This window comes from Culex quinquefasciatus, chromosome 3, assembly GCF_015732765.1.
Source record: "Culex quinquefasciatus strain JHB chromosome 3, VPISU_Cqui_1.0_pri_paternal, whole genome shotgun sequence".
Classification (NCBI taxonomy): Eukaryota; Metazoa; Arthropoda; class Insecta; order Diptera; family Culicidae; genus Culex; species Culex quinquefasciatus.
Genome location: NC_051863.1, coordinates 171,859,412 through 171,872,695, shown reverse-complemented (window position 1 = coordinate 171,872,695; position 13,284 = coordinate 171,859,412). Strand labels below are relative to the sequence as shown.

Below are 13,284 nucleotides of genomic sequence, written 5' to 3'. Positions count from 1 at the left end.
AATATTGATTTGTTTCAATAGTAAAACCATTTTTCCAACATTGAAAATCTAATAGAAAATTGCTGAATAATTTTCGAATCGAATTCAACTGAAATCGTGCCGATTCGATTTGAAGGAAGCTTTGAATAAGCGTTTGAAATCTCACAAGTCATTTCTAGGCCTGCGGCCCGGGTTTTTTTGGAATGGTTCCCCAGTTCCTTCGAGTAAGACGTAGTCTACGTCAAAAAATCAACCATCAGACACCATCTTTGTTGCTAATTAGCCAAAAAGTATACAGATCTTCTAATTGGAGACGAAATCGCCCGTCACCAGCGAAAAACACATCAATTCCGAAATAATAAAGGTAATTTGGTTAAATGCCAAAACACTCAAAAAAGAACCAAGCATGTCCGATGACGGTCAAATTCTGTCCTGGTTACCACGCTGACATTTTGTCCAAACAATTTGTTCTTGAATCAGCGTCGGACCATTTTTGGCTTGGCAACGTTCCTCTCGGACTTTCTGTAGAGGTGGTACCACAAGGTGTAAACATCTCGTCGGAACAAGCCCGCGCGTGTGTGCAGCGAATTTACCTAAAATTTTATTACAGGTGAGAAGCGATAAATCATCTGTAAAGTGAAGTCCACGCTCTGGTGCTCTATTTTCGGCTGTAAACATTTTTGCAAGCTGTCAACGCACCAAGTCTGAGGTGCTGCACATGACTCACTTTTCAATTTCAAGCCAGGCGTGGTGATGATTTCAGCTTAATTAAAATTTTAGTTCACGTCGTGGTTGGTCGTGGCCGCGACAGCGTACGATGATTAGTGACCTGCCAAGAATTTTGCTAGACATTCTAAGATGAAGGTGTCTGCCAAGGATGAAAGTGAAAACCGACTGGAGTTTGTCCGTGTCATGGAATGTTGCAGGAACACATTTTTGATGTTGGCAGATGGCCTCATTTAATGGATTTAATGGCTGTTTGTGATCCCTGATATTCAATCCATGTCAAAATTTTAAATTATAACCGTCTTTTAAATCGAAAAAATTTGACTCACCTGAAAATCGGGTGACTCCGGAATCAGCAGTCCCTCACGCAGCCACTGCACCGTCACCTTGGACGGCTTGCCGACGATCTGCGTCTTGAACTGGGCCGGAGCGCCCTCGTCGACCACGCAGTCCTTCATCTCGGTCAGCTTCGGTGCGGCGTCCTGCATTCCGGGTGTGACCACTTTGAGGCTGGCCGTGGTGTGCACTTCACCGCCCGCGTTCGACGCAATGCACAGATATTCGCCCTCGTCCTCGGGGAACGCCTCCGTAATGATCAGCGTAAAGTAGTCCCGGTCCTTGGCCATCTGGAAGTACTTGGAGGGCTTGATCTGCTTGTCACCCTTGAACCACTGCGCGGTCGGGCTTGGCTTGCCAGTCACTCGTGTGCGGAACTCGACCGATTGACCCTCGGGAACGGTCTTTTCCTTCAGAGGTTCCACTAGACTCGGAGGACGCTCCGTACCAGGGGTAGCGGGCTTCTCAATGATTGGCGTGTGCGGTGTGTCCACGTTGCAAACGGCATCGCAGCGGGCTTCTCCAGCCCCGTTGATGGCAACACATTCGTACTTTCCGTTGTCTTCGGCGTACGCCTCAATGATCAACAGCGTGTAGTTGTTGTCCTCCTCCAGAATCTTGTACTTAATGTTTGGCGTAATCTTCTGTCCGTTCTTCAACCAGTACACATCAAGCGGTTTCGTTCCGGAGATCTTCGCATCGAAGCGGGCAAGCTGACCGGCGGTCACGCTGGTATCCGAAATCGTGTTGACGAAGCTCGGCGGAATAACTCCACCACGACCCTGCTGACGACGTTGCTCAACGACCAGGTTAGCACTGCACTTGGCAGTACCTCCACGGTTCTCCGCGATCACCGCAAACACAGCCGAATCTTCCATAAACACCTGGCGCATGATCAGCACCGACTTGGTTCCGAACGTATGAATTTGGAAGTCCGATGAGTTGTTGATCTGGAAGTTCTCGCGGAACCAATTGACCGTTGGCATTGGATCTCCATCGAACTCGACCTCGAAGCGGGCCTGCTCGTTCTCAAACACACGACACGGTTGAATCTTCTTGGTGAACACTGGCGGAGTAGCCGGCTTCACCGGACCCTCAACAATGCGCTCCTGGGTCGTTCCCTTGTGTTCTACCTCCGTAGTTTCCGTAGCCGTTATCTTGCGGATGATCTCCTTATCGTCATGGACTTCCTTCTGGGTTTGCTTTTGCTGCGATACGTGCACTTCCTTACCCTGAACCGACGTCTCCAGCGGATCCGGAATAACACGCTTCTTTTCCACCGTAGTCGATTCGGTCTCCTTGGATTCATCTCTGAAAGAGGGATTAAAACAATCAGTCTCAACATAGCAACAAAAATCCAAGCAAAACTCACATTGTCTCCTCATATGCGGACGCCATTCCCTTGGCCAACGACTGGCCCACAACCTTCTCGCCAGGGATCGCGAACTGGTGCTTGTCCTCGCGGAGCCGCTGCTCCTTCACCAGCTGTTCGTTCTCAACCTTGGCGAGCTTGTTATAGTAGTCGTCGTTCTTCTTCTTCTTGACCGACTTCTGCCACTCGGTTTCGCTCTCGGTCTTCTCCTTGACCTTCAGGTGCTGAGCCTTGATACCCTTGCGCTTCTTCTTGGTTTCCTCCTGCAGGGTGGTCTCCAGGTCGGTGTCGACGCGACCCTTCTGGTAGGAGACCAGGTCGTAATCGTACCAGGCTGCACGGAACACATGTACACATACAGACACAAAGGTATCAGTAACATTAGCGGTTCTTGACCAGTGATTAGTTATACGAGAGTCATGGTCCAATCGGGACCCGAAACAGCGTTAGATAGAAGGAGTTACGCTACAAAGATACCTTGATTGCTGAAAAGTATGCATGCTTGCACGGATTAAAGTCTAGAGATTATTTACAAATGTAAGGTCAAACAACATCAAGATCAGAAGATACGGATTAATGATGCCTAGCTATCGCTACCTTCTACCGGATACTCACCACCATGCGGTAGGCTAGGTCTTTGAAAGAACTACATAGAGATCGAGAGCTAGAGAGAGTGGTTTTAGATAGATTATTTACAGGAAGCGCTACTTCTACAACGCATTAGCTACACATATAGAGAAACACCATGAAGAAACGATGATCGCTTTGTCCATAATCCGGGAGGAAGGGTCGTTCGTTACCACTGCCAGTCTGGAGGGTTAGAGCACATTCCCTAAAAGTGAATAGTACTAGCCCATACTTGGTCTGAAGTGCGGCGCTGCAGTCCACGTTGCGCACCGTAAGCGTCTTGGAGGTTGCGGTTGAAGCAGCTACCGATGCTCTCCCGAAGATTCGTAAGCAGATTGGGGATTTTGGGGAGGAGGGAATTCGAGGGATCTTGGGACTTGGTGTCGTGAGATTTGTACTTTTTTACAAAGGTGTCTCCCAGGTGTGGGTGGGATGTTTGTGGTTTGGCATTGGAGTTTGGTTTGTTTGGTGATTCGGTGCGAATGCTCAAGTTTTGTAAGTTTGTTTAGATTTTTTTCTCAAAATTGAAGCGTGTCGTGTTAGTGTGAATTAAGATTTGTTGAAAAACTCCAGAAGTAAAGCGATTTATATATAATCGTATAAAGAATTGATTTCTGTTTGCGATATTGTCTGGATTCGTTTCTTTAATTTGCGTTGGTGTGAGTGAGATAGTAGAGAAGTTTTCATTTTCTTTGTCGTAACCTAAATATAAACGTGTTTTCTTATAAAGTACTTACGTCTTGGAGAGTTCTTCAACACTCCACGGTAGTCGTCTTTACGTGGAGTGATCGTCAGCTCACACCTGGCCACGGCCTCACCAACAGAGCTGCGAGCGATGACCTCGATCTTGCCCGTATCGTACTGCCGAGTCTTCGGAATATCGAAGTGGTACATACCGTCATACGTGAGCTTATAGCGTTGACCCTACAAAAAACAACCATCAGGTTACATCAATTCATCATCCAGGTCCAACTCCGCACTTACATTGACAACAGTGTGTCCATTGACGAGCCACATAACTCTCGGCTTCGGATGACCGGTAACACGGCAGCAGAACCGAGCCCATTCACCTTCCTCGACCTCGATGGATTCGGGCTTGCTGACAAACGCAGGTTCCTTCTTGGGCTTTTGGCTCTCGTCGACAACCTCTGGAATACTGTACACCAAACGATGAATTAACCATAATTTTCAAATCACAACCACTTAAAAACTTACTTCAAGTTCCACAGCGCTTCCATCTCGCGAATCTTCTGGATACTCTTCATGCCCTTTGGCAGCTGGGAGTCGTAGATGATGCCCGGCTTGCCGGTGGTCTTGATGGTGGCACGCGTCTCGTCCATTCCGTACAGATTGGTGGCACGGCACAGATACTCGCCGCTGTCCTCCGGGTAGATCCAGCCAAAGTTCATCGCAACGTAGCCAAAGTCGTAGATCGGCGTGAAGCGGTTCTCTGCGAATGGATAGCAAAATGTTGTACAAAAATAATCTGAATCCAACTCAATAAGCTACTTACTGTACGGCAGTGGTTTGCCATTGTAGAACCACTCCACCTTCATGTTCGGATCGCCGACCGGAGCCAGCTGGCACTCGAACTTGGTGGCCTGCATCTCGGTAAGGCTGGTCTGGTCCTTGATCTGGGTGACAAAGCGCGGTGGCTGCTTGCGGTCCGGATCGAACAGGTCGTCTTCGGTGAGGAAGATCTCCTCGGTGTACTTCTTGATCGTGGCTTCCATCTGCATCAACGTCTCGGACTTCTGCATTCCTTTCGGGATCTGGTTCTGCAGTACAATCGACGGCAGCTTCTTGCAGCTCACGTGCGCCTTGGTGACGTCTTCGCCATGCTCGTTGTAAGCACGGCAAACGTAGTCACCGGCATCCTCGATGTACACCGACAGGATATCCAACGAAACGAAGCCCATGTCGTAGATGGTTCTGTAGCGATGTCCGCTTGGCAGTGGCTTACCGTTACGGAACCATTCAACTCGCAGCTTGGGATCTTCCTTGGGCTCAACACGGCACTCGAAACGCACGGTTTCACCTTCATCGATGGTGGTCGACTGGATCTGGGAGACGAACTTCGGTGGTCCGAAAGTACGCTCCTCCTGGGTATGCAGGGTAACCTTTCCACGTTCCAACTCCTTCAGCTTGGAAGCGGTCATACCCTCTGGCAACTGAGAATCCAGCACAATACCACCACGGGACACAACAGTGACCTTGGCAGTCGTCGAGGCAGTTCCCCATCTGTTCGTAGCACGACACTCGTACACTCCCGAATCACGAACGTAAGCGTAATCCATATCCATCGCAATGAAGCCAAAGTCGTTGAGCATGTGCACACGCGAGCCAGTAGCGAACGGCTTGCCGTTGTGGTACCAGTCGATTCTCATAGATGAGTCTCCGACTGGTTCAACGCGGCAGTCGAAGTGAACTGGACCACCTTCAGCGATGTTTTCGTTGTCCTTGATCTCGACAGTGAACTTCGGTGGGCGTCCCTCTTCTTCATCGGCCATCATCTCATCGCGCTTGTGCAGCTGCTCCTCCAGTTTCTGGATGCTCTCCGTACCACTGCGGAAGTTCGATGGAAGCTGGGGCTCCATGATGATACCCTGGCGACCGCGAACAGTCAACTTGCACGACACAGTGGCCTCACCGTGGCTGTTGGTAGCTTTGCACGTGTACAATCCAGAATCACGCTGATAGCATCCGGCAATCTCCAGAATAACAAATCCAAAGTCGTTGATAGTCTTGATACGAGATCCGGCCCACAAGGCCTTGCCATTGTGGTACCATTCCACGCGCATGCTTGGGTCGTTGATGGGAGTCAGGCGGCACTCGAAATGAGCCAACGAGTTCTCCGTAAGCGTAAGATCCGACGGAGTAGTGATGAACTCTGGCGGCTTGCCGGTATCATCATCAGGAGAAATGCCTCCATGTGGCATTCCAAGACCCTCAAGTTCAGCAATTCTTCCAATAGTGCCTTCCATTCCCTTCGGCAGCTGCGACTCCATGATGATGCTACGTTTACCCTGTACCTTCATCGTAGACGATGTAACAGCTTCTCCATACTCGTTGGTAGCACGGCACGAGTATTCACCGGAGTCTTCCGGATACACAGGCGAAATTTCCAGAATAACAAATCCAAAGTCGCAGAACGTACGGAAACGAGATCCGGTCTTGAGTGGCTTGCCATTCCAGAACCATTCAACCTTGAGCTTAGGATCGTCAGTCGGCGTAAGTTTGCCCTCAAAGTGAGCGCTCTCACCTTCACGAAGGCTGTCAATGTTCGACAATGGAACGGTGAACACTGGAGCACGTCCTCCTTCGGTACGTTCACGTTCATCGCGAGTACGAACCAGCGAGTCTTCCAGAGTCTGAATCTTCTCCAAGCCTCCTTCCATTCCACGTGGCAGCTGCGAATCCAGAATCAGATTGGCCTTCGACACGCACTTCAGCGTAGCCTTGGTACTGTCTGAGCCATACTTGTTGGTAGCACGGCACTCAAATTCTCCAGAGTTCTCCTCGTAGCAGTACAAAATATCCAGGATAACAATGCCAAAGTCGTGGAACGTGCGGTAACGATGTCCATGCGGCAGCTTCTGTCCATTCCAGTACCATTCAACAACCAAATCGGGATCGGTCACTGGAGTAAGTCTAGCCTCAAAGTGAGCGCTCTGACCTTCGACCAGCTTCGTAACATCGGCAATCTTGGTGATGAAACGTGGTGCTTCTCCGACTGGAGATCCAGCGGCAGTTGGCTTCATGCCAGCTTGGCTCTCGAGCTCACGAATTCTGGCCAATGAATCGGGTTGCAGCGACTCTAAGTAAACTCCTCCCTTGCCAGTGCACTTCAGCGTAGCACGAGTACTGTCCTCTCCATACTTGTTCGATGCACGGCAAACATACTCGCCCGAGTCGTGGCTCTGAACGTAGGCAATATCCAGCAGCACATATCCAAAGTCGGAAACTGGCTTGATGCGGTTTGAGTGACGCAGAGGCTTGCCATTGTGGAACCATTCGACCTTAAGCTCTGGATCGTTGACTGGGACCAGAGTGCACTCGAAGTGGGCCGACTGTCCGTCCTTCAAGCCCTCCAGGTTCTGAATCTGGGTAGTGAAACGAGGCTTTTGACCAGCGGACTTGTCGACACACTCAAGCTGAACGCTGATTTCGGCACTTCCCCATTTGTTGGTGGCCTTGCAAGTGTAGTTTCCGGAATCTTCAATCTTGGTGCCCAAAATCTCAAGCACAACCATTCCGAAGGCATAGACTGTACGCACGCGGTGACTAGCCTCCAGCTGCTTACCGTTGTAGAACCATTCAATCACCATCGACTGATCTCCAGTCGGGATGAGGGTAGCATCGAAGTGAGCGATCTCTCCCTCAACGTTGGTAACGGCAACAAATTCGGAGGTGAATTTCGGCGCATGTCCAGCATCGGAATCGGCTTGTCCAGCTTCCTGTCTGCGCAGCGATTCTTCCAGATCCTGAATCTTCTCCAAGCCTTCGGTTCCCTTCGGATGCTGAGTACGTTCGATCAAGCTTTCCTTCGTGACGCAGTAGATCGTGGACGATGTGAATGCCTCGCCGGAATAGTTGTATGCTTTGCACGTGTAGATACCCTGGTCGCGTTCGTAAACCTCGGTCAGATCCAGTGTAACAAATCCAAAGTCACTGGTCATCTTGAAGCGCGATCCGTGCTCCAAAACTTTACCATTAAAGTACCACTCAATTTTGAGGTTAGGATCGTTTTTGGGTTCAACTTGTCCTTCCAAGTGCAGAGATTCGGCCTCGTTGAGGCGGAACTCTGACTGCAACTCGACGGTCCATGTTGGTTTCGGGTAGGCGGCTTCCGGCTTGGAATCCTGGCGCTTGTAACGGTTGGCCAAAGCGGCTTCAGTATCTTGAACCGCCTCCAGACCAGCCTTACCCTGCGGATGCTGAGTGTCCAAGTACATAGAAGTGGTGCTAGTGCATCTCAACGATCCAGAAGTCGAAGCTGATCCCTTGTTGTTCGTAGCCTTGCATGTGTAAATACCAGAATCCTCAGCATAAGCTCCGCTGATATCCAGCGAAACGAATCCAAAGTCGTACGTTGTCTTGAATCGGGCTCCAGTAGGCAGTGGCTTGCCATTGACGAACCACTCAATTTGCATGGTCGGATCCTTGGACGGTTCAACGTTGCATTCGAAGTGAACATTCTCGTTTTCCTTGCATTCCACGTTGTTCAAGTGGGTTACAAACACCGGTGACTCGTACTGCGGCTCAGGTGCGTCACCTCGTCCTGCACGCGGAGCTTCCAGATCGGAAATCTTCTGTACGGAAGCCGGGTGCAGAGTGTCTCCCAACAGCCAGTGGCTGCCTTCAATCTTAAGAGTAGCAGTCGATACAGCTTCACCAAGGTTGTTGGTAGCTTTGCATGTGTAGATAGCAGAGTCATCAGCGCGGAGTCCGTTGATAGAAAGAGTGACGAGTCCGAAATCGAAAGTGCTGCGGATTCTGGCACCAGTAGTGATGGCCATACCGTTCTTGAACCATTCAATTCTGAGGTTAGGATCGGCACGAGGCTCGACTTGGGCTTCCAGATAGACGTGCTGATTTTCCTGCAGTTTATCGTGACTTTCCAGATGAGTAGTGAAAACTGGAGCCTGCTGTGGAGTGGTATCGACGAACATATCTGGTACGCGGTTCATCGCAGCTTCCTTGAGCTGAATCTTCTCCCAGGCTTCGGGCAGCAGTGGCTCTCCAGCGATCGAAGACTTCGACTTGACCTTCATCATCGTGGACGAAACAGCTTCTCCAGCCTTGTTGATAGCCTTGCACATGTAAACGCCAGAATCTTCAGCAACAGCCGAGTTGATATCCAAAGTAACGAATCCAAAGTCGTGCGTAGTATGGAATCGTGATCCCAACTTGAGCTCAACGCCGTTCACATACCATTCGTACTTCATGCTGGCATCACCAACTGGGACAACACGAGCCTCGAAATGAGCATGCTGGCCTTCCCAAAGTTCCGATGGTCCAGTCAGCAGTTGAGTAAAGATTGGCTTTTCGAATCCAGCTTCCTGTTCCTCTGGCCGAGGAGCATGCGGCTGTTCCAGCTGAATGATCTTCTTCATGCCCTCCGGGTGCTGCGAGTCCATCTGAATGCTGGCCTTTGTGCGAATTCTCATCGAAGCAGTGGTGACAGCCTCGCCAAGTGGATTGATGGCACGGCACATGTAGACTCCTTCATCTTCTTCACGAACGTGAGACAGATCCATCGAAACATATCCAAAGTCGTGCTGCTTGGAAATACGAGAGCTATCCTCCAGCGGCTTTTCGTTTCTGAACCATTCAACTCTCAGATTTGGATCACCAACAGGGATCAGGCGGCACTCGAAGTGAGCGGTCTGACCTTCAGCAACAAAGTCAAGGTTCTGCAGTGGCTGAGTAAACACGGGACGCTGCTTCGTAACGGCATCTTGAATTTCTGGCCGCTTGAACGGAGCGGCTCCTTCCAGCTGCTTAATCTTGTCCAATCCTTCTGGGTGTTGAGTCTCGGAAATGATCGATCCCTTAGCGGTAACCTTCATGTTAATGGAAGACTTGCATTGACCCTTAGCGTTGATGGCCTTCACAGAGTACTCGCCAGCATCTTCAGCAACACAGTGCTGGATATCGAGGGCCACGTATCCGAAATCGAAAGTGATATGGAAACGCGAGGCAGACTGCAGCGGCTTTCCATTGTGGTAGAACTCAATGCGCAGATTCGGATCGTGAATCGGTTCCACCTGGGCTTCAAAGTGAGCCGTCTGGCCTTCCTGGACTTCGGTAGTACCACGGAGCTCAGTTACAAAGCGTGGAGCAATGACATCCGGTTCTTGGAGTTCCAGTCGCGACGGACGCACTTGAGCTTCCAGTTTTTGAATCTTCTCCAATCCATCAGGATGCTGCGAGTCAAAAATGATGCTACGCTTGTTGACCACACGAATGTTACACGTGCTGACAGCTTCGCCAACCATGTTTGTGGCCTTGCACATGTAAGTGCCGCTATCTTCACCGTACACGTACAGAATATCCAGAGCAACGTAGCCAAAGTCGTGAGTCGTGCGGAAACGATGTCCCGCACGGATGGCTTTTCCGTTGATGAACCACTCAATCTTCAGATTCGGATCGTTGATCGGCTCGACGCGGCATTCCAGATGTGCGTAGTCACCTTCCTTCAGGTTCTCCAGATTCGTTAGTGGCGTGAGGAATACCGGCTTCTGCTTAGCTGGCTCAACCTCCGGCGTTTGTGGTTTCTGGTAGCTCTCCAGTTCCTTAATCTTCTGCAACCGCTGTTCATCCAAAGTCTCCAAATATAATCCAGCATTTGCTACAAAATAAAACAAGTATTAAATTACATTGAATCGTAACAAAATTTCAGAGATCGTTTACCTGTGACTTTAACAGCGCATGTCGTGACAGCCTCCCCAACCGCATTCTTCGCCTTACACATGTAGGTACCTGTGTCTTCAGCGTGTGCGTACAGAATGTCGAGAGCTACGAAACCAAAATCGTACGTGGTCTTGAAACGGTGTCCCTGTTGAATCGGACGTCCGTTGCAGTACCATTCGACCTTCATGGTCGGATCGTTGACCGGAGTGAGCGTGGCTTCCAAATGTACCGGCAGACCTTCGGTGACGGCGGCATTCTTCAATGGACGACCGAACGCTGGCTTTTCGGCAACAAAGTGTTCATCGTCACCCTTGCGTCCGTAGCGTGCATCGCACTCTAGGTACTGGATCTTCTCCAGAGCTCCTTCATGCTGAGTCTCGCGCACAATACCAGACTTGGACTGAACGTTCAACGAGATTGACGACGTTTCAGATCCCAGTTGATTGGTAGCACGGCACGTGTATTCTCCGGAATCTTCAGCGTAGACGGTCAGCACATCCAAAGCAGCGAATCCGAAATCATAGGTAGTTCGGAAGCGATGTCCAGTGGTCAGCGGTTGTCCATTGTGATACCATTCGACCTTCAAATTCGGATCTGGGTACGGTTCAATGCGACACTCGTAGTGGGCGCTCTGCTGTTCAACCAAGTTGGTTGGGCCATGTAGCTTCGTGGTGAACTTGGGCTTCTGAGTGACAACAAACTCTTCCTCTTCTCTGCGAGCGAAACGAACCGAGTCTTCAAGCTGGTGGATCTTCTCCATGGCGTTTTCGTTTTGGGTTTCCAGGTCAAGAGCGGCCTTGGACTGGACCATCAGCTTGGCTGAGGTAACAGCTTGCCCAAGGTCGTTGGTAGCGCGGCACGTGTAGGTTCCGGAATCTTCAGGGTTGACGTACTTCATGTTCAGGGCAACATAACCGAAATCATGCATGGTGGTGACACGGTTGGACGCCTCAATGGCAACTCCGTTTCTCAACCATTCGACACGCATCTTCGGATCACCTACTGGCACAAGACGAGCCTCGAAGTGCACGGCTTGATTCTCAGCGACCTTGACGTCCTTCACCGGCAGTGTGAACACTGGAGCCTGGGTAACGACTTCATCAACTTCGGTCTCACGCTGGTAGCGCGAGTTGTCCTCCAGATAACGCAAGCTGGTCAAAGCATGTTCGTGTTGAGACTCCGAGTAGATGCTCTTGCGAGTGTGCACAACGCAAGTTGCCGAAGTGACAGCCTCACCCAGTGCGTTAACGGCGCGGCAAGTGTAAGTACCGGAATCCTCGGCCAAGCAACCCATGATATCCAGAGCGACGAATCCAAAGTTGTTGGTTTCGGTGAAACGAGATCCAGCCTTAACCGGAGCATCATTATGATACCACTCGACACGCAGCGTTGAGTCCGACACCGGAATCAGGCGACACTCAAAGTGAGCACGCTGGCCTTCCTTGATTTCAATGTGCTTCAGAGAAGTAGTAAAGGTTGGGGCCTGAGAAGGCATATCATCTCCGAAGTCGGAACGCGTTTGTCTGGATTTCTCTTCCAGATACTGGATCTGTTCCAGACCCATCTCGTTCTGTGAGCAGGTCAGGATCTGCTGAGATCCACGACAAATCAATTGAACGGCGATTTCGTCAACGCCAACCAAATTAACTGCGCGGCACATGTAAGTTCCAGAGTCCTCAGCAATCAAGTCGATGATATCCAGAGCGACGTATCCAAAGTCATGAATCGGACGGAAACGGTGACCAATAGTAATTGGATGACCATTCTTGTACCACTCAACCTTCAAGTTAGGATCGGTGACCGGTTCCAGCTTGCATTCAAAGTGAGCGTGACCTCCTTCTTGAGCGCGATCAATGTTCTTCGGGCGCGTTACGAATCGTGGCTTCACGTTGACAATCTCATCAACAAACTCGGTCTTGCGGTAGCGCGAAATATCTTCGAGGAACTGCATCTTCTCGAGACCCGCTGGGTACTGAGTCTCCATGATCAGGTCCTTCTTGGCAACGATACGAACCGAACAAGACGTTACAGCTTCACCCAGAGAGTTACGGGCCTGGCAAGTGTACACACCGGAATCGGTAGCATACACACCGAGCAGATCAAGAGCAACGTAGTCGAACTCGTACGCCGGGCGGAAGCGATGACCAATCTTAACCGGAACTCCGTTGACAAACCAGTCGACTCGCATCGACGGATCTCCAACGGGCTGCAGACGACACTCCAAGTGAATGTTGGTTCCCTCGTACGTCTCAATGTTGTGCAGTGGACGGTTGAATTGCGGCGGCGACATGACGGTGATATCTTCGAGCACATCACGACGCATACGAGAAGCATCTTCCAGATACTGCAGCTGCTCGTGAGACATATCGCTCTGGGCTTCGGTGATGATGTCCGAGCGGGTAATAACACGCACGCAAGCCGAAGTATGTGAAGTTCCCAGCTGGTTAGTCGCACGAACGGTGTACTCGCCGGAGTCGATGGCGGTGCAGTGCAGAATGTCCAGGGCAACAAAGCCAAAGTCGTAGTACGTCTTGAAGCGAGAACCGACGGTAATCGGACGTCCATTTTGGAACCACTCTACGCGCATCGTGGGATCTCCCAGCGGTTCCAGTTTGCACTCCAGATGGATGTTACGACCTTCGCCGACGGGTTGCGGATCCGACAGCAGCTGCGTGAAGATTGGCTTGGATTTGCACAACTCTTCGATCTGGTACTGCGGTTCAACGAACTGAGTTTCCTGCTTCTGCTGGGTACGTTCCACAACGTGATGCATGCTGGTGGTATCGATGGCAGAACGAGCTGTAAGGGTAAAGAAGCGGACAGATATT

General features: G+C 50.5%; 1 protein-coding gene across 3 annotated transcripts in view; it reads right to left on the bottom strand.

The window, feature by feature from the left end:
- Positions 1 to 13,284, bottom strand: part of LOC6039276 (titin) — a 56,671-nt gene that overhangs the window by 23,712 nt on the left and 19,675 nt on the right. For all 3 annotated transcript variants that reach the window (XM_038258757.1, XM_038258758.1, XM_038258759.1), the window contains exons 6-12: positions 10,457 to 13,255; positions 4,554 to 10,394; positions 4,256 to 4,490; positions 4,025 to 4,196; positions 3,778 to 3,964; positions 2,414 to 2,747; positions 1,035 to 2,352 (exon numbers count right to left, since the gene is read on the bottom strand). In XM_038258757.1, coding sequence (XP_038114685.1) covers positions 1,035 to 2,352; positions 2,414 to 2,747; positions 3,778 to 3,964; positions 4,025 to 4,196; positions 4,256 to 4,490; positions 4,554 to 10,394; positions 10,457 to 13,255 — 10,886 coding nt within the window. The remainder of the gene's footprint in view (positions 1 to 1,034; positions 2,353 to 2,413; positions 2,748 to 3,777; positions 3,965 to 4,024; positions 4,197 to 4,255; positions 4,491 to 4,553; positions 10,395 to 10,456; positions 13,256 to 13,284) is intronic.